Source organism: Pundamilia nyererei, unplaced genomic scaffold (assembly GCF_000239375.1).
Source record: "Pundamilia nyererei isolate P.nyererei 1_Seehausen unplaced genomic scaffold, PunNye1.0 scaffold00050, whole genome shotgun sequence".
Taxonomy (NCBI): Eukaryota; Metazoa; Chordata; class Actinopteri; order Cichliformes; family Cichlidae; genus Pundamilia; species Pundamilia nyererei.
In genome coordinates, this window is record NW_005187451.1 from 583838 (window position 1) to 609678 (window position 25841).

Sequence of the window (25841 nt, forward strand, 5' to 3'; positions counted from 1 at the left end):
TAGCACATACCTTAAACACTTAAAGCTGTAAGCTAATGATAGTTATATAAGAGCAAAATGCTGCTGGTGCAATAAGCTGTACGTTTTACGTCCAGTGGATGCATGATCTGATTAGTTGACTAATCGCAAAAATAATCGGTGACTAGTCGACTATCAAAATAATCGTTTGTGGCAGCCCTACTGGCTAGTCACAGGAGCATGTTCAGTGAGAGACTGAGATTACCAAAAAGCACCACTGAACGACACAGGAAATCATTCCTGCCTGTGGCCATCTCCCTGTACACCTCCTCCATCTAACACACTGTAAACACTGCAGTAGTTACAGCCTTTTTGCACACGCTCTACAGCAGCGGTCCCCAACGTTTTTTGTGCCACAGTCCGGTTTAATGTCAGACAGTATTTTCAATATTTTTGAAAAAATATTTTTCAATACAATATCTTCACAGACCGGCCTTTAAGGTGATAAATACAACAAAATAAAATGATATGACCAAGACAGAAATTGTGGTATTTTTCTAAATATAATAATAAACGCAAATTCACTGTGTAATTATGTAACTTTTATTAGCAGCATCTGAAATGCGACATCAACATTGAGAGTAACTCCTCTCTGCCCCTTAATGCTCTGTGGTTGCTATGGTAATGCGCAAATATTTCTTCCAAAATAAGACACACAACTACAACACAGGAAAAGACCCAGGGAAACCGAATTAACCATAAAAACCTCGAAAACCATAAATTTCACACCTGAGCCTCAACTCTCGCAGCCCGGTACCAAACGACTAACGGACCGGTACCGGTCCAAGGCACGGGGGTTGGGGACCGCTGCTTTACAGTAAAATAGCAAATGACAAAGTTCACAGGTCAGAGTTAAGTGTCAATCATATATATTTCACCTCTGTAATATTCTTGATATTTATAATTGTGTGATTTGTATATATTAGTGCTATTTGTTAAATTTGTAAACTTTGTAACATTTTGTATTATTAATTAGTTTAGTCTGTTACTGTTGCTGTCTTGGAGCAACTGTAACCAACATAATTTCTCTAGGGATTATTAAAGTAGTCAGATTCTAATGATTGTGAGGCCATATTTAGCAGGAGGCAGCCATTGCTCCTGAATAAGCTAGCTAAGCTAGCAAGGCCCCAAAAGCCTTCAAAAGTGAGTCAAACCCCAGAAAGACAAAGAAAAACGTGTCATACTGGATGAAAACACGAGTTTCTTTTTTTACAAGCAATGAGATTCGCACCTTGTATCCAACTTTGGTACAATATAAATAAAAAGGAACTGAATAGACCCCAAAGGTGGACTGACTGACAGATGACTAGATCAGCTGCTACTAGCTTACAGCTAGCGCAGACACAGAAAAGTATCAAAAGATTACAATAAAAGATGTCCATGACATGTCCATTATATATGAAAAATAAAATTACAGATCGGCTGTTTTGGTTTTTCCAAAGCAGAAATAACAAAGTCAAAAATCTAAATTGGGTTAAATGTTAATAGGAGAAGTTAGGTAATCTAATACAGTGTAAAGAAGTATTATAGTTAAATTAAAAAAACCCAAACAGATGTGGTAACGAAGCCTGGGACTTGACTTTGGAAAAACAAAAATATATGTATTTAATTTGCTTTTTTGCTTGAGATGGGTGAGAGCATTGGTCTGAAGCAACAAAACAGCAGTAATCTAATTAGATTTTGAGGCTTGAGACAGGATGGCTCTACAGAAGAGGTCAGGGTAATTTGAAAGGATCTGATCAACCTTAGTGGGCCCGGCATGTTTCATGGCTGTCTGCCTTGTAGATTAAGATGCTCGCTGTTGAGAAGTTTGACCGATTTGTTTCCAAAAACAGTAGAGGAAACAACAACACATGTGTACAGGCAGACAGAGAGATTGACTGACTGATGATGATCGATGAATATTAATATGATCTATGGTAACCATGACAACAGGGCCTGCCACCAAGGAATTTTTACTGTATGGCCCCAGGATAGTAACATCATGAGCATCAACGCGGCACCGATTCCCGCACGGTTATTAATAATCCCCCAGAATGCCTCGGGGCAGGTTCCAGCCAGCTCGTTCTCCCAGCGTTTTGTCTCTCTGCTCTCTTTAATTTCAGACTCGAGTCCAAGCAGCTATGCTTTGCTCTCTCTCGTTACAACCCCCAGCCACTCACCTCAGACTGTCATGAATAATTAAAACCTTGTTCGACTGCTCGTGGTGACACGCTGCACACTGGGGAGATGAGCACTGATCCCTGTAAGCTCGTTCCAGTTTAGCAGACAATAGCTGTCCGTGTGTTCATGTTTGGCTTTGGGGTGTGAGGGGCGCTGTACGCTCCCGTAAGAGCCTTAAGAAGGAAGTTAAGAGCAGTTAGGGTCTTAGATAACACACAGTTTAGGTTTCCACACTTTGTCATTTAGGAGAGGCAGGCACTTGAAAACCTTAGCGGGGAGCAAGTAGTCTTTATGGCACGGTGTGAATATATGGCACGTGCTCTTAACTTCCTGTAGGCCCGTGGAGTGGTCAAAGAAGACGACGTGGCACTGCTGCATGTCTTCCACCACTCAGTCAACACTTCTATCAGGCTTTGGTGTGTAAATTCACAGAAGAGGCGTTCAGATTATGTGCTAGATGTAACAGATTCGCAGACTGGATGTGAAGGAGGAAAGAACAGGAAGGAAGGCTGCTGGGTCTGCCGCACTCTCTCCTCGTCAATTTCGAGATTTTTAAATATAGAAAAACGCACACTGTACATCAGCGGGGGTCCAGAGTATGGTGTGGCATTATCGTCCTCCTTCCCCTTCATTAGCAGCTAAGCCTGTGATTATTGCTGAGCTGATTTTTGCTGCTATCGTCTATTTCAACTGAGGATTATTCAAGCTTTTGAATGTTTGGATATTTCAGTATAAACTCAGGCTTTGCCGCAGTAACCAGCGATTGACCCTGTTTCTGCTACTTCCTGCTAGAGTCCCATGAGCAGTGTTGCCACCTGTTCAGGGGTAGCAGTGTGCGGGTATACTGCTGAGAGAACGATGAGGAAAAAGCTTTAAGGCTTTTATAACTTCAGGCACAGAGGAAACTTTGCTGAGGGGGTGGTTGAAAAAGTAGAAATGTGCCATAAGTGTAAAGATAGTAATTTTCATCTTTTCAATGAGATCAAGTCGTCACAAAGAGGACAGAGCTGCCAGTCAGTAAATCTATGCCTGTAATTGCTACAGTTTGCTGTTCTCTTTATTCTGTCGATTTTCTAGCTCCTGCTTTTGCTGTTTCTTTTTACTGTAATGTGACCGAAACCTGGCTTATTTGCATTGTATAAACTTTGCAGTGGTTGACATATTAGCATAATTCCATGGGGGGATGCCCATCACTCGGTAGTAGGATACACTGTTAAGCTTAACTGCTGGAAAGCTTATTACAGCTCCTGTTTTGCTGTTCCTACTGACAACTGGGATCCTAATCCAGAATAAACTCCTGGGCAACAACCCCTAAATTCAAGTAATAAAGTCTTAATCTCATAATATTCAGTATTTTTATGACTGTCATAAAGAAAGCACACTGTTGACCGTGATTCCATCCTAGATATAACATCATGCTGCTGTATATTGATAGAGAGTAAATGTGTATCAGTCTCAAGCCGCAGACTTTGATGCTGAAAACAAAGCCAGTGTGCATGTGCCACTTCCCCACTTTCTTCCTTTTAAAAGGAAGTTTTTCACTCCCACTGTCAAAGCCTAAAGTTCTGCACGATTAAGGGTGTAGTTGTTGAGGGTACTATCAGCTAGGCATCATAAGGTGGAAATCCTGAACTGATTAGCAGAATGCTAATGTTTTATTCAGGACAAGTCCTTCCAGTGGCTCCAAATTCAATCAGTTGTTATATTAAATGCTATTTATGGCCTTTGACTTGAATATTTCCAGCCTCACACAAGAAGTCATTGAGCTAGTGTGTTGGTGCTTGTGTGTATTTCTGTCTTTTTAATTATACTACTATCCTTCCCCAAACCCTGTACTTTAGTTATCTATGTTGCTAGAGGGACTTTTATATGTTAGCAATGCATAGCATATATTTGTGTCTCTACAATTCACATTGCTAGCCAAGGTAGGTAGCTAGCATTAGGTACCTTGGCTAGCGATGCTTTAAATCTAGAAATGTTAGAAATGTCCCATTACTTACTTCTTCACCCTCTTGTCCTAATGCAATCAAAAATATTTCAAAATACCAAGATGGCATCAGGTAAAAAAAGAAAAAACACATTCAAGGCTTTAAAAATGTCCATATTTTATAAAAACCCATTTCCCAAAAAGTCGAAGGCGTCGTAAAATGTAATCGAAAACCGAAAGCATTGATTTTGCAAATGTCATAAAGCCATATTTTATTCATAACAGAACACAGAAAATATATAAAATGTTTAAACTGAGAAAATGTACCATTAACTCATGTTAATTTTGATGTCAGCAACACATCTTCAAAAAGTCTGTAAACTTCTGGGAACTGAGGAGGTCTTGAGTTTTGGTTCATGATACTCTAAATGATTTCAGTTGGTTACTGGTCTGGACTGAAGACAGGCTAGTTCAGTTAGCATCGTCTTGGTGAAATATACAAGGCCTTCTCTGAGAAAGCTGTCAACTGGATGCTCCCATCCAGCCAAGAATGAGGGTCGACCAATCAGGGCTAACGAGACAAGGGAAGCAAAATCAGATACATTAATATGAGACTCAGACTTTCAAAGTAAAACAGGAAACATAACACAGAGACACGGACAAGAGGATACAGCCGACAGGGGAGACAGCAACTCTGGAGCACAGACAGAAACCAGAAGACTAAAACTCTAACATAAACACACAGAGAACCTAAACTTAGAACAGTCCTGTAACGCATTAGACAAAGAAAGCTAGAATATAATCAAATAAACAAAATGAAAGAAGCAAACACACAAAACACTGGGTCGAGGCCCAGGCACCCTAACACCTGTAGATGATGAGCTATTCAAAGTCTTCTCAGTTTTATGTTGAGGAACGTTCCGAAATTGTTCCACAATTTGTAGATGAAGGTTTTTTTTGCAAATTGATAAACCTCAGCTCGTCTTTATTTCTGGGAAAACTTCCCTGTTGCCATTTAACCAAATTAGTTGCAAAGCATTCTTCTCAGTTTAAACACTTGATATGTTTTCTATGTTCTACTGTGAATGAAAGATTGATAAATTTATGATTTTGTTTTTATTTATATTTTATTCAGTATTCCAGTATTTTGTAGGAAATGGGGTTCCTTCAGTACCATATGTTAAAAACTGCTTTACAGTGAGACACTTTTTAAAGGCCAAGGAAAAAAAAAAACAAACACAAACAAAAAAAATCTCACAGTTGTGTAAAATAAAAAAAAACAAAAATATATTTTACAGCTTCACACACTTTTGTGGAGAACTTTTGAAACTTTTATAGCTAATTTTAGTTTTCGACCTTCATTGTCACTGCTCTCACTCTCAGCAGCTTCTCTAGCAGGGAGCCATGATAATATCACTGTATGCCATTTGCCCAGCAGCAAACAGCAATAAGGTGAAAGTTAGTCACTAGCGGGGGAGCATAATTAGCAGATTAAGGGCCCGATCTTTTTCTCGGGACCCAGTGAAGACGAAATTAGAGCTAAGTGGATGGTGAATGCTGTAGTTTAATTTGCCGGATGGCCAGATGATGCAATGAACGTTTTGAGTTAAGAGTGCAACTCTTACCTTAGGATGAAAACGATCAGGTCGTTGTGGACACTATGCTGTATTTAGATTTTGTAATAATTCATGTAACCTGACTGATATTAATAGGGCCTTACTCGTCTCTGAGCTCAGTGTTCTGTCAGGAGAGATCCAGTGGCGCTTTATCACACTGCTAACAGCTGTAACTGTGCTGCTGCTAAGCAGAATAGTACGGTTCAGCTTCTGTGCAGCTCAGGTCTCACTTCAGTTTCTTGCCTCGCAATATCAGGCAACAGCTGCAAGTTTCACAGAAAGCTTCCTCTTGGCGATAACCTGACTACAATAACTTGTCAAGATGTAACATTTGCTCCACATCCTTCTCTTATGTCTGCAGGCTTGTCAGGTTCTCCTCCTCTGCAAAACACAGCCACAAACACTGGGCGCATCCGCCTGAGACAAGACGCCACAATAAGAAATGCACTTTTATCTAATCTAAGCTCCATTTATAGTGGGAGCAGCCTAGTTTTCATCAGGTTTAGGGGTTTCTTTTCCTCTCCGCTTGCGTGCGTGCTTCACTGCAGTTTGATGGCTAATCTGCCTGAATGTCTCTCCTCTGCCTCGCTGGGTTCCATGTGTTATATAACTGTTTTTTTCCAACTGACTCGTCTGCTTTACAAAGAAATGAGCTATGAATCTCCTCCAACTTTGCATCATCACGGCTGCGTCGCTGAATTATTTGCCAGCGGTTTCTGTCCCACCCGGCATGGGTAACTCGATCTTATGCAAATCGGGTTTAACAGATTCGTAGCTGTTATAAGAAAAAAGAAAATCACAGTGGAACAACTTTGAAGTGTCACAGTAATAACAGCTCTAGTTTTTCATCCTCATCGATGTGACACTGCTTTCCATCCGTGGTTCATTTTGCCTGAGGTCTGACGCTGATTAGTGTGAACATGGAAAAGTAGAGAAGCATCATATTGTTAAATATTGGATCAGATTCATCTGTGCCCTCAGCATCTAATCCTGATGATTACATGCCATATACTGTAGTCTGCTCAGTGAACTAACTCAAACTCTCCATAGATACTGCTGATAATCTTTTACTCACTTTAGGCTGTGTTAAACAATTCATAGCCTGACAGCTTTTTCAGTGTCTTATCATCTGGATTACTGTAAACGCACTACTGATATATTATCATCAGAACTAATCTCGAGAAAGCATTTCCTGTTTTTTTTTTATTTTTATTTTTTAATTTTTTATCTTTATACCAAAGCTTCAGGGCGCTCACGAGATAGCTTTATACGTATCCTATCAATAGCGGACTAAATGACTAGAATAATTAAATACATGGTAAATGGACTGGTACTTACATAGTGCTTTTCCACTCTAATAGATTGCCCAAAGCACTTTCTACTACAAATCTCACTCACCCTTTCATCAATTCTATCTGTGAAGCACCAAACTGTCACCTCATGGTGCTTTATTGCTTTATATTGGAAGTTAAAGACAGAGAAATACGTTTAGACGAGGAAGGGAAAGAAAAGTTATATTCCTGGTTAAAATTGTGCATTTTAACATAGGAGTCTGTTGAGTTTGACTTCATTTAGGAGCAAACCTCAAGTTGCCATTGGAGGAGCTGCAGTCAAGTTTGCATCATTCTGTTAATATGCTCTCATTTTGAGAGAGGGGGTTTGAAGCTTTGTTGTTCTGTTGTGACCCTGTTTGCTCAGTGTAGGGAAGCACCAAACAGTTCTCTGTGCCATGACTATCATTGTCACTGTGGTTTAGTACATCCTCCATCATGATCATCATCTAGTTGCTAATTGTGTGATAAACTCATTTTGTACGTTTTTATCAGAGCTGTTTTTGCTTGATTAGCTGCCTGCTGGAGCAGGAAACATGGCTGATTAGAGCAGTTAGTCTGAATCAAAACATTAATTTTGCTGGCTGCAAGCAATTACCCAGAAGAAGTTAAAATGCTTCTGTAGCACTGGGGGATTTTCTGTGAATACGTCAATTCAGAATGCGACCAAAGAGACAACCACTCCATCAGAGATTGGTGTAGCTTGTATGTTGGACTAACACAACATCAGCCATAGACAGCACTAAAAACTGAGCCTGAGCTCGCTTCTTGTGTTTTGAATCTTCTTTTTTTTTTTCCAGGACTACAGGCATTCTTCCCTCTCACCTCTGGCCTGACTGACCCACCAGCCCATCACCATGAACTACCTTCGCCGGCGCCTGTCAGACAGCAGCTTTGTGGCCAACCTCCCCAACGGCTACATGATGGATCTGCAGAGGCCGACCCCGCCAGGCTCATCAACTTCTTCTCCTGCCTCCCCAGCCACAGAGAGGCGGCAGCCCCCGAGCGTCCCAAGCCAGCCTCAAGCCTCGGGCGTATCCTCTGGCTCAGCCTCTGGTCCGGCCTCAGGCTCAGGGAGCTTCCTCAGCTCCTTCTCCAGCGTGGTGAAGAGTGCACAGATGGCCCAGAATGTGGCGGCTGCCGCGCATGCTAAGTCAGCAGCGGCAGCGGCGGCTGCTGAAGGCGCCTCTGCAGGAGGTGTTCAGCCGGCCAAGCCTGTGATACGCAAGCCTAAGATCCTGCTGGTGATTGATGATCAGCACACAGACTGGTGAGCAGAAGCCTTTTAATGTAGTAGCACAAGTGTGGGTTTATATTTGACCAGAAAACATTTCACATCACAGTGCTTGCTCTCTGAAGTCTGAAATGACTCATCTGAGATCACTTCGAGTTCCAGCAAATAATGAACTGAAGTGTGACTGATTTGTTTGTCAGAGTACTAGAACTCTTCCATGTCATTTACAGTCGTGCTTCCCTTAAAATTTCCACAGCGGATCACAAAAACCAATGAGCAGTTAAGTGGAAGTAACCTTCTTACTGCTGTATAAAGTGTAGTAGTATAAGTGGGACATGGCAAATTAAACTTAAGAGTGAACTTCTTTCATACATCACCAGACCTTCTAAAAGCAAGTCTACACCTTGAAGACATAAAATGTTCAGTGAGTTTACCCTGATATAAGGCTTCTTTACATTGACTGTTTGATTATTAAACTATAAATTAGCATGTTTTTAAAATGTATATAATTACAGAAAAGGTGTACATACTTTGTAAAACAGGACTGCTGTCATGGATGTAAGAGTGAAGCTTGACTAAGTTGGCATTAGAGTAAAATGAAGATAAGAAACAGCTAGCATAGCATTGCAAACTGACAAAATATAGTTTTTATTCATAAAGAAATACATAAATATAAATATATAAGTAAAATATAAAGTGACAATTTCTTGCCGTGTATTGTTTTTGTTGCTGTAGTTCATATAATTCAAGTAATTCTGAAAAGTGCTAGGCTAACTGTTTCTAATGTTTATGCTAAGTTAGGCTATCTACTTCTAGCTCCGGTTCCATACTTTTAATGCTATGATGTTAACAGTAGTACTAATCCGACACTCTTGTCTGGAAGCACGTAGGTGTATTTAGAAAAACATCTGTATTCCTGTAAGATGCTACTTTCAAAACATCTCATTGTCAGTAAGCTAATTAGCCACCAAAATCTTTAGCATCTAAAAAGAAGATATTGCTAAGATTAAAAAAAGGTCAACTTTGATAGCTTGTATTTCTCCTTCTACTCTCCTGCCAAATGGAAAACATTCTTGTGCTTCAGTTTGAATGAAGTGAGACGTGTTATTGTTTATGATAGATTTGTACGTCCTTGGTCTTAGCCGGCGTTTGCATTAGCGTTCTTTGCTGGAATTAAAATTGTCATGGTAACAAGGAAAAGGAACGATGGAATGTGACAGGAAAAAAAAACTGATTTAATCAGAAGAAATGAGCTCTTCTTTCGCTGACAGCCCATACATAAATTTTTGAAGCCGACTTCAGCTGCCTTTTACTCCCAACGCCGGAGGAATTGATTTCCTGAGCTGCAGTGAAGACACGCAGCAGCCAGTTTATCGTGTTTGTCTTACGGAATCAATAAACCACTCATCCATTTCATGAATTGTTATTCTGTTGCCTGACATTTGCTGGTAGACCGACCTCAGCTGGGCTGTTATTAGCCATTTCCAGCCGCTCGAGCTGCACCCACAGAATTAGTAGGGATCATTATGTGCGGAGGCATCCTCTACTAGGAGATCAGGCAGGAGTCTAAAAATGATCCCTAAATTAAAGCGCCCCACTGACAGCCGTGTCAAAAGCACCAAGATTGCTCTCAATTTCCCGCAAAGCCGGGTGGCCTCTTTTCCTTAAGCTGCAATCCCAAGTGGACCCATTTCTTTTCACACCCTGGTGTTTTTGAAATGAGTCGTCAGGGGATCATCCACCCTCTGAGGCACAAAAGCTCACTCAGCCACTCAGATGGAGCATCCTCACTGTTTGAGAGAACAGCGGGCTTTTTTTTTTTTTTTTTTAAATCACCAACTCTGTTAGTTAAATAAAGAGAGAAGAATGGAAGTTTTTTTTAAAGTGCGGTTGATTTATTGATTTTTTTTGTGAGCTTTTGCAGCAACAGGAACATCTGAGCAATACAAAGCAATCCAGGGTAACGAAACCTTACCTTCCAACGAGATTTTAGTATTCACATTTTGATCATATGAGTCAACTGTCAAAATAGCTTGCGGCACTGTTGTAGTGGGTTAGATTATGTGTGATGGATTGCAATTTTGAAGTCCAGGTGTCCATCTATGCTCCATAGTTTTGCTTTGCTTATTGTCATTTATTGGTTGCAGCTTTTATTCAAAGTTTGAGCTTCTTTCTGCACAGTTTGACACGACAGTGCTGAGTTTAGGGCCCACATTTTAAGCACAAGCAGGATTTCTGTGATGCCACAGCTTGCTTTGAAGCCTTAAGCAAAACAGCATAACACCTATACACGTGAGATGTAGAAACACATAATTTTTTAATCATTTCTTACATCTTTTTAAACATTGCAACAGACTGGCGACCTGGCCAGGAGACCTCACATACCTCATTTACCCTCAATTTGATAAAAGGGATTTACTTAAAGCTTCCAAGCAACATTTTAATAACACATTATTTTTTTAAATATTGGTAGGCACTGCTTTATTTTTGGCACATTTTCTGCAATAACTTTTCAGAATTGTGCAATTTAAGTGCTCTGAGAGGAAACTGCATTTCTGTCTACTCCAGGATGTTTTCAGAGGTAGGAGACAAAGAGACTGTTCCTGTTGGTTATCAATGCAAATGTGCATGGATGTCACTTCACAGGGCAAAGAGTCTCGTTCAGTGTCAGGAAATAGAGCAGGAAAACATGATATTGCTTTTAACTGCTGAATTCAAAGCGTGTCAAGCTGCTGTTAAACGCTGTTAAATGTAGAACTGTTCCTGAGTTAACCACTGGGTGGCACTGTAGCTTACTTAAAGCCTCATAGACGGCTGCTTATCATTTCCCTTGACGCTTCAATGTTTCTATGTAGGAGTGATGAGCTTTGACCAGCAGATGGAGTTATCTGATAGACTATAAATTTTATCTGAAGCACTTCCTCTTGCAGTCTTGTAGCGTTTGAGCCTACAGATGTTCTCAGAGTATTAGTCTTTACATCATCACTTATCACTTTGATTTCATTTCAAACCAGTGTTATTTCTAGAGATGAAGGTCATGTCTTTTCCATTTAGATAACAGACTGAAAGCAGTAATTAATCAATAATTAATATCCAATTCAAGATGATTTTTTTTAGATTCACTTAACACTTTGGACTGTTATCACTGATGTCCATTGTTAGTGAATATACCTAAAATTGGCTCCAAAGCTGCCTGAACAACATCACATCCATGGAAACTGATACTGTTGTTGGACTAGTCGTGTCAAACATGAGGCCTGGGGGCCTGAATTGGCCAGGCAAAAACTCCAATTTGGGCCACTGGATGACTTTGGAAATGTGAAGGAAATTTTGGACTTTGGACCGACAGATCTTTCATTTACTGCAGCAGGATTTCTTCATTGTGTAGATGTACCTTTGAAATTGCATCTTTTTCTTATGATAAGATATCTCAGGGGTTAGTTAAACTTATTTACACTGAGAGAAAGGAGTTTCATCGATTAAGATCAAATGGGGCTGCATGAGGCATGTAACATGAGCTCGACATCCCTGATTTGAAGCTTGAATTTGCTTGATGGATGTCCTGAGAGTAAAGACAACTGTTACTCATTCTGCAGGAGATTATAAATGTTCATCTCCAGCTCCTCTCTGGTATGTTTGCATGTTATCATTGACCAATGGCAGCTTTAAGAGTGTCAGTCATGGTGCTGCTTCTAACAATAAAACTGAACCAGCACTGAAGTGGTGACTGTGAATGTCCTCAAGATCAGCTCAGGAGGTGGCTGTCGACTTGAGTCTTGAGCCACTTCAGCCAGCAGTCGAACAGTTAACGCTCGACTCTCAGATGCAGATTGAGGGGGAAAAAATTTGGCTGCTCTTTTTGCAACATGTCTTCAACTAAACCTTGTCGCTGGATTTCATTTATAACCGTTGGGAAAGTGATGTATTGTGTGCTGCTTTGCTGTTGAAATCTTTAGGTTGCTCAAATGACAAAGTGAAGATAAGAGTTCCAATTGTGTTGGCGAGGTTTATGATTGGCTTTATGACCCTTTATTGACTCATGATGTACTCTTGATTTTTTTTAAGCCCCAGGAGTCCAATGGTCTTTCAACATCGCGTTCTAAATAGATGCAATGTGGTTTTCATGTATTTACATAGTAAAAATTGTGACCATATATAGAATAAGCTCAAGTTTAGACGCTAACGTAATGTTTTTTGCATGGAAGAAGTGCGATTGCTAAAAAACACAACTTTAGCTCTTTGACAGACATTCAGCAGGTATATGGCCATCCATCCACTTTCCTTTGCTTACTCCATTTTCCAATTTCTGATGGGGGATTGCAAAATGATCCCAGGACAGTTAAGATGTGTAATATCTCCAGTAGACTGGGCCTGCTTTAAAGTTTCCCTTCAGCTTGTTGTGCCTAGAAAACACCCCAGAGGTATCCCAGTGAGACGTTATAACCAATTCAGTTGGTTTGGTCCAGACGCCCTAGGACAGGGGTGTCCAACTCCAGACCTCAAGGGCCGGTGTGCTGCAGGTTTTAGATCTCACCCTGGGTCAACACACCTGAATCACACGATTAGTTCATTACCAGCCTCTGGAGAACTTCAAGACATGTTGAGGAGGTCATTTAGCCATTTAAACCAGCTGTGTTGGATCAAGGACACATCTAAAACCTGCAGGACACAGGCCCTCGGGGCCTGGAGTTGGACACTCCTGTCCCAGGGAGAAAAAGGCTTTGTGGCCTTTTGGATCTGATATCTCATACCGTCTATCATAACCCAAAGCTCCTGGCCTTAGCTACAGGTTGGTATTGGCTGGAAAAATTGAAAGATTACATGTTTACTGGTGAAAATCAAAATAATTTTGTACTTGAGTGAAAATAGCTTTGGCTAGAAACCCAACTAAACACAACCAGCGCAGATTGTCAGGCTGCATGAAAAACGATGAATTCACTTGCAGCTTTTCTTACTGAATTACTGCTGGACAGCGATGTGTTTATGTACAGTTGGGAAAAGGGGAACCGATTGCCCTGATCATCGGCCATCAATCTTTGAACCGAACTAAACAAAGTGACTGGGGCAGGCAAAGGAATATGTGATTTTTCACAACAGCTGCCTTACTCTGCTGCCCGAACCTGATAGTTCTTGTTGGAAAACAAACAAACAAACACAAAAATTCATTCATGTCATTCATCCAGCCCGTTTGTATACAATCATGTGGTCCATAAATGAAATGAAAGTGTAGTTTTCATTGGGTTGTGCAGGAACATAGTGAAGCTATCTCTGAGTGTAGTAGGAACACCAGAACTTGTGCTGTGATTTCAGACAGGTTGCTCAATAGCTTGTCCAGTCTTTCTGAGCAGCCCTGACTCGAGAGCGCTGTGAACATATCGGGTGTCCGTTGATCTATCCTTTCCCCCCCGGGGCTGAATTTCCTCCTGGGCATTCCAGCAGAGAGGCTGGGGTCTCTGGGGAAACCCTGCTCTGTCCTGACAGACTTGGCCTCCAGCAATGACTCATGCACAATAGCAGTACACAGCACTGAGAGCATCACCGCAACCACCAACAATCCTTCCTTTTCTGCCTCTCCCGCTGCCTCTCTTTCAGGGTGACTCGTAAGACGACGGGCCAAGTAGCTGTCAGTCTGTTTGCTTTGTGTTCTGAATGATATGAGCATCTGATTGCTCAATTCAGCCCCACGCTGGCATACTGCTTACTTCTTCAAGAATAGCCCAGTACTATTGACATCCCCTGGTCATCTCGAACCACATGAAGAAGATTAAAATTTTCTGTTTTGTCTGCAGAAGAAGCACAGAGGCCACACACCGGCACAAAAAAAGCTAAACATCCTCTCGCTGCATTTGTTAATCTATGCTTTGTCTCACAAAGAGTTCAGAAAGTGCAAAATGAATTCATTAGAAGGCCACTGGGTTTATAAAGCACTCAAAGGGTAAAGACAGTAATTTACTTTAGGAACGTTTAGTGCTAAAAGGTCCAGATAAAAACGTCCCAGACAGTTCGATTCATTTTATTTGATCACTTTTAGATACAGATTTCCTGGGGAAAAAACCCTTTAAAGTGCACACCTTACAAAACAGGCACGTTTATTTTGGAGAATTCTCTAAAAATTAACAACATGAGAAAAGAAACGTGAAGTCGCTCACCTGCTTTCAGTCTCTGAGATTAGTAATCAGAGGCAAAGCCTCGCAGTCACTCCTTTATAAAAAAGACAAATACATTTACATTTTTTTCTGCATACACGGCAAAATGTGACCATCAGAACGTTTCTACTTTCAGCATCAGCTCTGGTACATAAACCTCACAGTAAATGCAGATGGCACACTTTCTGTTTCAACTTACTGGAGGCCACGGCGGCCACTCCACTCGATTCAGTCAGTCTATGTCCCACCCTCAGCTATCGCCACCAGCTCTGGGTAGTGACCTAAAGAATGAGACGGCAGGTACAAGTGACAGAAATGACCTTCCTCCAAAGGGTGTCTGGCTTCAACCTTAGAGAGAGCGTGATGGGGGTGATCATTTGGGAGGGATTGCCGCCCCATCCACATCAAAAGTAGTCAGGTGAGATGCTTCCTCAGCCTCCTGGACGTCTACTAAGTGAAGTGTTTTGGGCATGAGGAAGCCCCGGGGCAGACCCATGACAATACTTGCAGGGTTACATCTCTGTGCTGGTTTAAGCTGCGTACATACTGGCAGAGATCGTTTTGCAGCTGCCAGCTGGTTGCTTGCAGACATTCCAGGCTCTGGTTGCCTAGGCGACCTTCTACTGTATTTACTAGCAGGTCAATTCAAGTTATTTATATACTGCCCAATCACAACGATCACCTCAAGGTGCTTTATATTGTAAGATAGAGAGCCTTAGGGCTGCTCGATTATGGCAAAAATGATAATCACGATTATTTTCACTGAAATTGCGATCTCGATTATTTGACGATATTTATTTAACAATAACAATGTGTTAAATAATGACTTTTTAAGATTGTCAAAAAATAATATAAAATAGTGTGCAAATACTGATAACAGTGCAAATGTTTGCAGTATAAGAAATAAATGAAAAATGTAAACATCTGTGTTTAGTGAATTTTGCAGTGTTGCTCTGTGGTGCAGCTACACTGTAGCAAAGTTTACACACTGTGTCTACTTGATCCACGTCTGACTCCGCCAACCCATAATGTTTCCACACCACTGAAGTTTTTTTTTTTTTTACCTCTCTTTTCAACCAACGGCAGTCACTCTCCTCTCCAAATAACTTCTGCTTAGCTTTCCGAGCTTCCCTCGGGTCCTCTTAATTGTTGTGACGCGTGTTCGAAATGCAGAGAGGTGCGCTTGATTTGCCACACGGAGCAGCGTGAGAGTAAAGCACGAGGGAGGGGCTAATAATCGGCTCATTTTTAATGATCGTTGAAAGCCCAGATCGTAATCGAGATTAAAATTCGATTAATTGAGCAGCCCCGAGAGCCTACAATACAATATTGTAAAGGCTTACAGTAATATAGAGAAAATTCCAAAATTCAGTTGATCCTCTATGAGCAAGCACTTTGGCAACAGTGGGACAAAAAAACTAAATTTTAACAGGAAGAAACCTAGAGGGGAGCGAGGGAGGACAAAAGAGCCAGAGAGTAATGATAATAAATGATTAAATGCAGGTCATATGCCAATCAACAGTATTTTTCACTCTCATTGGTATCCTCAGTTGCTTGCCTATAAAGTTTGTTGCAGATCCCGCCCACTTTGCGTTGCCATCATTTATTCTTTATGAATGCCTTGGAAAAGCTGGAGAAGGTGTCCAGGGAGGGTCTTAGACTGTTGCTGCCACAACCTGCAGCCCAGTGGAGCTACAGTTACACTTCTACTACAGATTAAAAATGAGTGGTGAAGTGGAGATGCGACTCACCAGTAATTGCCACAATCCAGCTGTTGATGACACATTAACAGGAGATTATGTGAGTTTGGTGCTTCAGTTATTTGTAGTGTTTTTTTTCTGAGTTTATTACAAACCTGCTGCATAAAACAAAAACAGGATCCATCCATGATCTCAACATACAACAGAGCTGTATGTGTAGCTGTAACATAAAATAATACCATCCATGCATGCATCCATCTATCCACCCACCCATCCATCCACCCACCCCCTTTGAGTCCAGGGGGTAGCACATTGAGAAGCCCAGACTTCCCTCACCAGTTCCACCTCTTCTAGCTTATCCCGCAGGACACAGAGTCAATTCCAGGCCAGCTGAGAGATATATTCTCTCCGGGGAGTCCGGGGCCTCCTCCCAGTAGGATATGTCCAAAATACCTCACCTAGGAAGCTTCCAGGAGGCGTACTAGTCAGATGCCCGAACCACCTGAACTGGCTCGTGGTGGAAGACCAGCGGCTCAGAGTCATTCTGGAATAACTGAGCTCGTCACCCTACCTCCAAGAGAGCCCAGCCATCCTTCGAAGGAAACTCATTTCCTCCAAGAATTACTTAGAATAAATTTCCCAGACACAGCAAAACAGTTGTATGAAGCGCTATCATCAAATGAAACCATGTACTTCACTTCATAGAGGTCACAGTCTTTCAGCTGCAGTTTAATAAGCTTGTATGGGTGCATTTCCCACAAGGTGGCCTTTCAAATCATCAAAGTAACTTTCAAAAAATAGCCACAAAGAAAACTCATTCCCTCAACGTCTGAATGAACTGTGAAGAACACAAACATATATGTAACCTATGTCTGAATGAAGAATGCTACTTTAATTTAAAGTCATTGTTCCTAGACTGACATTTTTGTTGAAGCACACATGGCTGATCATCTGTGCCCACTAAGATGGGTGTGGCCTTTGCTCTCTGATCATTCACCTGTTTGATACTTGATAGTGCTGATCACAGCGGATGTTCTTTCTGTGTGCAGAGAGGCACAATCTGATCTTGGCAGGCTTTTTCTAATCCAGATAAGTCTTTATAGTTCCATTTTTATTTTTACTTCTAAAAAAGTTCACATAGCTGCCTTGGACATAGTGTCACAGCAGATGTGACGCTACTGGGAGACATCGTCTATATTCTGCTGTCTCCAAGTGGCTAAAGAAATCACTATTTGCAAGTTTAAAGCTTAAGATATTGTGATGGTCTTGTTATGTATCCCTATTGCGCCTTTGTGGTAGTCCCTCCTACAGCGGATGTCTCCAGTGGCCTATGTTTGCCCTCGCCGCACACATGCACACAATCGAATGGTGAAAACAACACCAGCTACAACCTTCTTTTTTTTTTTTTTAACGAGCTAAACCAGCACATTTTAAATTTTTATCTGCTTGTAAAAATATGAGGCCACTATAGGAAAATCTCCTTTAAAAACAGAGCGGTATTAGCACATCATCAGCTCTGATGGAGTTCCTCCTAATAAAAGCAGCGATAACACATGCATGACTCATACGCCTTCTATGAGTGGTACACAAAAAGAAGTAACTTATTCTCATGGTTACAAAAATAAAAGAAGTCGTTAAGCCTCGTGGTGTTTATGTAGTGGGCGTATGCACGACCGAGGGATGGAAAGCCCAGGCCTCTGTGCAGCGCTTCTACATGTGATCACATCTAAAACACTCATTCAAACCACAGAGCCCAGTGGTCTGTAAATGAAATTGATGTAAATTAAACCAGTGAATGAATATTGGAATTGTACAGCGCTTTGAGGGCCCTGAAAAGCGCTATATAAATGCAATCCATTATTATTATAATTATTATTATTAAATGTTTTGCAATACCTTAAACATATACCGGGCTTTTTTTGTTTTTGTTTGGGCCATTCAGCCTGCCTCCCGCTCTGAGGCAGCGGTGGTCCTGACTGCCAGGGGGCATTGCCTGTCTAGTATGTAGGTCAGTCATGAAGAATCCCAGCTTCCACAATTACAGAGAATGAGACGGCTTGGGACCCAAAACTATCAAGCCCAACAGCTGGGAGATGTTAGGAAAAAAGATCCTCCTCAGTGACTGTAATGAACATTAATGAATGGAGCTAAAAGGACACATGTGGGCAGATGAAAAACAAAAGAAGGCGGACAGGCAGAAGAGGAAAGAGGCTTTCTGTTTGGTGGAAGAGAAAAAAAAATGTTGCAAAAAGGGAAATGTGTTTCAGTCTGAGGAGGTTGAAAAGCCCGTCCCAGTAACAGAAGGCCTGTAGCATGTAGCCCAGATCCTCAGCTCCTCAAGGGTCCAGCCCGGAGCCTTTGACAGATTGTTCACTGTCCCACGTCTGAGAGTTCAGCAGCGTCACCTGCAGCTATAAAACAAAAACAATAACCAAAGATCTACGCTTAAGAAAGGAGAGCAGACTTATATCAGATAATGGTGCTCTTATTTTGAGTTGTGTATCGTTAAATACTTTAATAACTGTAAGGTTGTTGCAAATGATTGCGAGAAACCCCCTCTTCAGTTATATTCGCCATATATCATTACCCAACATGCACTGGGCAATTATGTATGCAAGACAAACTGGATGTATTTTTATTCACATTAATGTAGTCATAGATAAGTTGATACTATGAAAGTCTCAGTATACAATAAAACTAGAGCATGATGTTGTTGACACTGTGGCAGGTGTTGGGTCAGTCCACCAAATGAATAGACTGAAACAGCCGGATGGATGGAAACATATTCCAATTACAGTTTTATAATTGACATGGACATAATGTGTAGACGCTTGGCTTTCATTTGCGGGTCTTCAGATTCAAATTGGATCAAAGGTTTGGGAGTTTCAGATCCTGAACATGTGCCACCCTCTTTTTAAAGGGACCAAATGTAATTGGATCAACTGACTCAAAGGCTATTTCATGGGTAGGTGTTCCTTTGTTATTATATGCTATTATCAATTAAACAGATAAAAGGCCTGGAGTTGATTTGAGGTGTGAAGATTTTTGTTGTGAAAAACATGCAGCTAAAGGAGGTCTCCACGCAGGTGAAATAAGTCGTCCTTAACCTGCAAAAAGAGAAAAAAAAAACATCCAAGAAATGGCTAGAATAGCCGGATTGGCAAAATCTACACTTTGGTAAATCCTGAGAATCAAGGGAAGCGCTGGTGAACTCGGTGCAAAAAGACCTGGATGTCCACAGAAGAAAACAGCAGCGGATGATCAAAGCAGATAAACCCCCTCAGAACGGCCAACCAAGTGAACAACACTCTCCAGGAGTCTGCGTATTGATATCCAAATCTACAATAAAGAAAAGACTGCATGAAAGTAAATACAGAGGGTTCACTGGAAGGCACTCATAAGCCTCAAGAACAGAAAAAAGCCAGCACAGTTCTGCAAAAACATTCTTTGGACAGATGAAAGCAAGACCTCTGTCAGAATGATGGCAAGTAAAAGTTTGGAGAAGGCAGCTCATGATCCAAAGGATACCACATCATTTGTAAAACATACCAGAGGTAGTGTGATGGTTTGGGCGTGCATGGCTGCCAGTGGCACTGGGACACGAGTGTTTACTGATGATGTGACACAAGACAGAAGCAGCCGAATGAACTCTGAAGCGTTCGGAGACAGACTGTCTGCTCAAATCCAGCTAAATGCAGCAAATTGATTGAGGAGTGTCTCATAATACAGAAGGACAATGATCCTAGACATACAGCCAAAACAACCCAGGAGTTTATTAAAGCAAAGCAGTGGAATATTCCAAGAAAGTCACCTGATCTCGACCCAGCATGCATTTCACTTGTTGAAGTCTAAACTTCAGACAGAAAGGCAAACAAACAGCAACTGAACGCCGCTGCAGTCAAAGCCTGCTCGAGCATTAAAAAGAAGGAAAGCCAGCGTCTGGTGATGTCCGTGAGTTCAAGACTTCAGGCTGTCATTGCCAGCAAAGAGTTTTCAACCAAGTATTAGAAACGAACATTTTATTTTCAGTTATTACTTTCGGGCCCTGAAATAAAGGGATTGTGTTGAAAAATGTTTTAGTTCCTCACATGTTTATCTTTTGTTTAACCCACTGGATTACAGCTGGAAGTCAACGGCATCTTGGTTGTTTCATTTAAAATTCTTTGTGGTCATGTACAGAACCAAAATGAGAAAAACGTTGTCTCTGTCCAAATGTATATGGGCCTAATTGTAGCTGCTCTGTGTCCTTTTTTAGGCTTTTTTAAAACTGTGTTTTTTTTATTTACCGGTTTAGCCGTGCATTGTACATTCAAAATAACCAAAGAGAAAAAGTTCACGTTTCACTTTTCTGTACACAAACATCTTGAAATAGCTCACAGAAGCCACGTGCCACAGAAGCCTCTGCAAGTCTGATAGGACAAAGTCTGATGGGATGTAAGATAACTCTTCTGGTAACTGGAACTTAATTGTGTCAGACCTGAAGGAAACGGCTGCACATCAGGACAAGATGATTCCTGTTTTTTTTCCCGTGTGACTGTCACGTGACTTCTAAACTTAGTTTAGTGAGTAAGTGCTCAATATGTAGCAACCGCAGTGCAGTTTCACCTGCTCTACAAACTGCTGCCACAAACACATGAGAAAAAGCAACACGCAGCTACTCATTCATTGTGCTGCCTTTATTAAAAGCACTTTTTTTTCACCCTTAGCCAAGGGATTGTGTTTACTTGAAGCCCCGCAAGGTCAGATTCTGTAATCATGGAAAATGTGAGTCATTATTTTGCCTACTTGCAAGGTATTTTGGAAGGTCTGTTGAAATTTCAGCCCTCTTTCTATCAAATAAACAAAGATATTTTAAGGTTGTTTTCACTGTTAGGAGTGTTTAGAGCACGTACATTATTCTGCAGGAGAGGAATCAGTGCATATGACCTATAGTAACAAATCATTTTGTGTTGGAATAGTGATTTATACCCTCTGAGTATCGGCTGAAATCAGAATTCCACTGTAGAAATGCCAAATGTGCATAATGCAAACAAAAGAAATCATCTGATATGGATCAAAAGCAAATCTATTATCATTTCTTTTACAAATTCTCTCTTTTATTTCATCTAGGGCCAAGTATTTCCGAGGGAAAAAGCTGAACGGGGAGTACGAGATCCGCGTCGAGCAGGTACAGTGTATTTAATAACGCTATTCTGCCTATTCATTATTTTAAAGTCATCATTGATAGCTATTGTGTTATGTACTCATTGATCCTTTAAACATAAATATTTTGCCTCTTAACAGCTTCGTACTGATTGCGCAGCAACATGTCACTAAAATATTTGTAATAAATGATATGAAATGATTTACAAAATGTTTGGTTTTTTATCTGTTCAAAACTTCAAAACCAAAACTGTATAATAATGAATAATGCACACCAAGGTTATTGTCCATTTAATAAGAATGTAATAAATGTTGACAGATTATGGCAGTCCTGACGAGCTACATGTCGTCTTCCATTTAAAGATTTTGTAAATCATCAGTTTGGGACACGTGTGCAGTGGTCCCTTGTTTATCGCAGGAGTTACGTTCCAAAAATAACCTGCAACAGACGAAATCCGCGAAGTAGTCAGCTTAATTATTTTACAGTTATTATAGATATTTTAAGGCTATAAAAAAACACTACACACTTTATGCACTTTTCTCAGACAGACATAAACATTTTTACACGTTTCTCTCTTGTTTAAACACTCGCAAAGTTCAAACCTTCGTAGAAAAATAAGTCCAGTATTATAAAATGAAACCTTTATTGTATTTTTCTTTCGAACATGAGGGTTTGAGGTCTTACGTTTCATGTTTTCTTCAAGCTAAAACTGCACCGCTAGCTTAACGGCTAATTTAAGTTAATGAAGTTGTTCTTTGTCTTAATGGACACTTAAAATTTCTTCTCAGTCTTGAAATCTAAATGATAAGAGTTTTTTTTTTTTTAAATTAACAGCGTATAACATTTAAGTGAATGCTTTAGTTGTTTAGGGGAAAAAACCTCCTAACGCTTCCACTCATGTGTCACCATATTCAATTATTCCTGTAAGGAAGAAAGCGTACGTTAATTCAGCACAGTTATGAAATTACCGCTTATATGTCTAGACATACGGTATTTACAGTGTGTAGATACCATCTAATTTACCTTAAAAAAGCTGTTCAGTTTGACATGTGCAAGCCATTGTTGAGACTGAAGCTGTCTTTGAAATGGAGTGGTGTGTTTTTATGTGAGAAGGGAAAGAAACCGCAGAAAGCTGGAACGCTGATTTTATAGCCTGTTTGCTTTACTCTCAACTGTTGTGGTCACATCCTCCTTCCAGGACGGCGTGGGAGCTGGAATGAATCAACACTTTCTTTTGAAAATTGATTTTTCTTTTTTTAAATCTTGCAGCCTCATAATTATTGAACTCCAATAAAAATGCAGCTGATTTAATAATAAGCTCCCTGAAGAGAATAGTGAGGGTGAACCGACGTATGAGCACCCCTCCACCCCCCACATAGCTCAGCTATAGCTTGAACTGACCTACTTGGATTTTGTTCGACCCTCTTTCCCAGAAGCCCCCTGCACTGACAAATACAAGTCGGTTGCTAATTGCCTTCAGCAGCCAGATTCTTCATCGGCTGTTTGGAGCCTCAGAATGATGGAAACACGATCTCTGTGTGAAAACTTTGCGACATGCTGCGATGAACCATTTTAGGGAACAACAATAAAAGCAGAGAGTCCCACTGCACTGGCTTCTGCTCTCTTGAATTCCACTGTTGTTGGCTTCTTATATAAATGTCCTTTCTTGAGTGACTTTGGGCTTTGGGGAGGCCAATCAATGTCTGATAGGTTTCCACTGTGTGTTTTTCTATCCAGGAATGTTTTTACACACTGCACTGGGAGTGTGTTTGGGATAATTGCTGTTGCCAGTCAAACACTTTCCAGATGATATTACTTGGCAGATAAGATAAATCTAACTGCACTTTTCTGCCTTCATATTTCCATCCAGTGTGACAGTTTGGGAGCTGAAATGCAGTTCCACACCATGACAGAGCCTCCTCTGTGATCGACTGAAGGGCCAGATGCATCTCTTAGGTCTTTGTTGTATTTTTTTTTTTTTGTGTCATTTTTGAAGAACATGACATTTAGATGATATTCAGTTGCTTCAGATTTAGTTTTTGGGGCCTGCCACTTCCTTTTTTGTTCTCCGCTTGTTCAGTTTTCCTCAATTTTCTTTAACAAAATGTACACCATGCCAAGATATGTCAAGTATTTAGCTAATAGCTCTTTGGGAATCACTTTGTTGGTGCAAAAATACTTTTTTATGCCTGTCAAACTGTGTTATCTTTGGCACTTTTACAACTAAAGAAATGGGAATAAATGGTGTGACGGGCTGCTAGTGACAAAGTGCCTAAAGATACAATTTAAATGAGCTCTTTGCTAATTTGTCTGCTTTGTATAGACACAGCACTGGTAAAAAAGGGGGCCAATGTTCAAAGTAAGAGCGGCTGCTCAAGACAGCTTTGAAAAATTACAAGACAGTGTGGCTTTTCAGAAGCAAAACATAAAGAAATCAAGGGTGGCTCAAGATTTTTGCCCAGTACTGAAAATAGCCTCTTTGTTTTTTTTTTCACCAGAGTTGAAAGATAGCTCAACATGAAGGCCGTTTAGGTGCTCCCTGAGCTGTTTTTTCTCTGTTATAATGTAATTACAAACTGCATGCCTTACATGGATGGACATTTAGTTTGCTAGTTGCCATGCATCATGTTCATGCTGGTTAAGCTTTCTAAAGCAATGCCAAACCTTCATAACTCTTCTCTGACTTGCTTGCTGCCATATAAGGTACCATCTTTAGACTCGCAGAGCACACACTCACCACAGCGTGTGATGGTGCACTAAAGGAGGCCGGATGCCAGTCCGAACTTGTCCGAAAGAGAACCAGGAGAGACTGGCTTTGATTCTCAGATGTGATCTCTCATTAAAGTGTGCTGCCTCTTATTTACACGACTCACTTCGAACTTCAGTTTAGTTGATGCTCACAGCCCCGTGTACACTGGCTAATCCCATTTTTCTTTTTTTAACCACTAAACAGATGCTTGTGGGAGTGCTGCTGGTGGCTTATTTGTGCTCCTAAGTGACTCATAAAACAAGCTTGAACCCATTGCTTTCTCACAAAATCATTACATGCAGCTTGTTCAGTAGTATTTCTTGATTCTGTTGGGGTTGAGGGTAACTGTAACTCAGCATACCGTCTGGATTACAAACACATAAACAGTCCTGACTGCAGAGAGCCTGTTTCTGTGTAACTTCTTCACTGCACTCGGCAGTCATCGGGCTGGGAGTTGTAGATTTCTTTCTTTCATTGAAGCAGTTAGGCAGCACAGTGGCACCGTGGTTAGCACTGTTGCCGCACAGCAAGAAGGTCCTGAGTTCAATTCCACCATCAGGCCGGGGTCTCTCTGTGTGGAGTTTGCATGTTCCCCGTGTTTGCGTGGGTTCCCTCCGGGTACTCCGGCTTCCTCCCACCGTCTAAAGACATGCAGCTTGTGGGGATAGGTTAATTGATTAATCCAAATTGCCCATAGGAGTGAATGTGAGTGTGAATGGTTGTCTGTCTCTGTGTGTTAGCCCTGCAACAGACTGGCGACCTTTCCAGGGTGTACCCTGCCTCAACAGACCCGGCCTTTCTGATGAGTTTGTTCAGTTTGTTTGCGTCCTTTGCTTGATGCCTCGCCCCCTGCACGCCGCAGCAAAGAAGATGGTGCTTGCAACAACAGACTGATAAAACATTTAGAGCAGCCAGCTGCATACATTGAAGTATCTGAGCTTTTGTAGAAAGTAAGTCCAGCTCAGACCCTTTTTGTAGGCAGCGTCAGTGTTAGCAGACCACTGCAGCCTGTGGGCCAGTTGATACTTATGTAAATGGTAAACTGCCTGTATTTGTATAGCGCTTTACTTAGTCCCTATGGACCCCAAAGCACTTTACACTACATCCACCCATTCACACACTGGTGATGGCAGCTACATTGTAGCCACAGCCACCCTGGGGCGCACTGACAGAGGCGAGGCTGCCGGACACTGGCGCCACCGGGCCCTCTGACCACCACCAGTAGGCAACGGGTGAAGTGTCTCGCCCAAGGACACAACGACCGAGACTGTCGGAGCCGGGCTCGAACCGGCAACCTTCTGATAACAAGACAAACTGCCAACTCTTGAGCAACGATTGCCCCAAATTTTATATTGTGAATATTTCAATATCAGTCCCACCAATGCAGACTGGGGAGGGTCGGGATCTGTTCCTGCCAAAGTCCTCCTCCAGCTCCTTTTGTTTTGGCCACATTTAGCTGCAGGTGATTCACCTCACACACCGATCAGTCAGTCCTCTGTACGCCTCTTCCTATCACATCTCCTCACTTCCAGTAATGGCTGTGTCATCAGAGAATTTCTGCAGGAGACGAGTTTCTTTGATGTACTTGAAGTCGGCTCCATAGATGATGAAGAGAAAAGGGGAGAACACAGTTCCCTGCATTTCCATCCCAATCTTTAATCACTCTAACCTGTTGCACATCCTTAGTGTTCGGCCTCACGTACAACTCACTACAAACCATTTCCTTTGCAACCCCCCGCTGAACATTAATGAAATTTGCTAAATACTAAACCAGTTATGACAAAGGCTACATATCTACAGATTTCCCAGATATT

The 25841-nt window shown here is 41.3% G+C and overlaps 1 protein-coding gene across 1 annotated transcript in view; it reads left to right on the forward strand.

Annotated features, from left to right (window-relative positions):
* syn3 (synapsin III) overlaps positions 1 to 25841 on the forward strand; it is a 127799-nt gene that overhangs the window by 8031 nt on the left and 93927 nt on the right. Inside the window, exons 3-4 of the mRNA XM_005733098.1 lie at positions 7856 to 8325; positions 21245 to 21302. Of these exons, the coding sequence (XP_005733155.1) occupies positions 7913 to 8325; positions 21245 to 21302 (471 nt within the window). The 5' untranslated portion in view covers positions 7856 to 7912. The remainder of the gene's footprint in view (positions 1 to 7855; positions 8326 to 21244; positions 21303 to 25841) is intronic.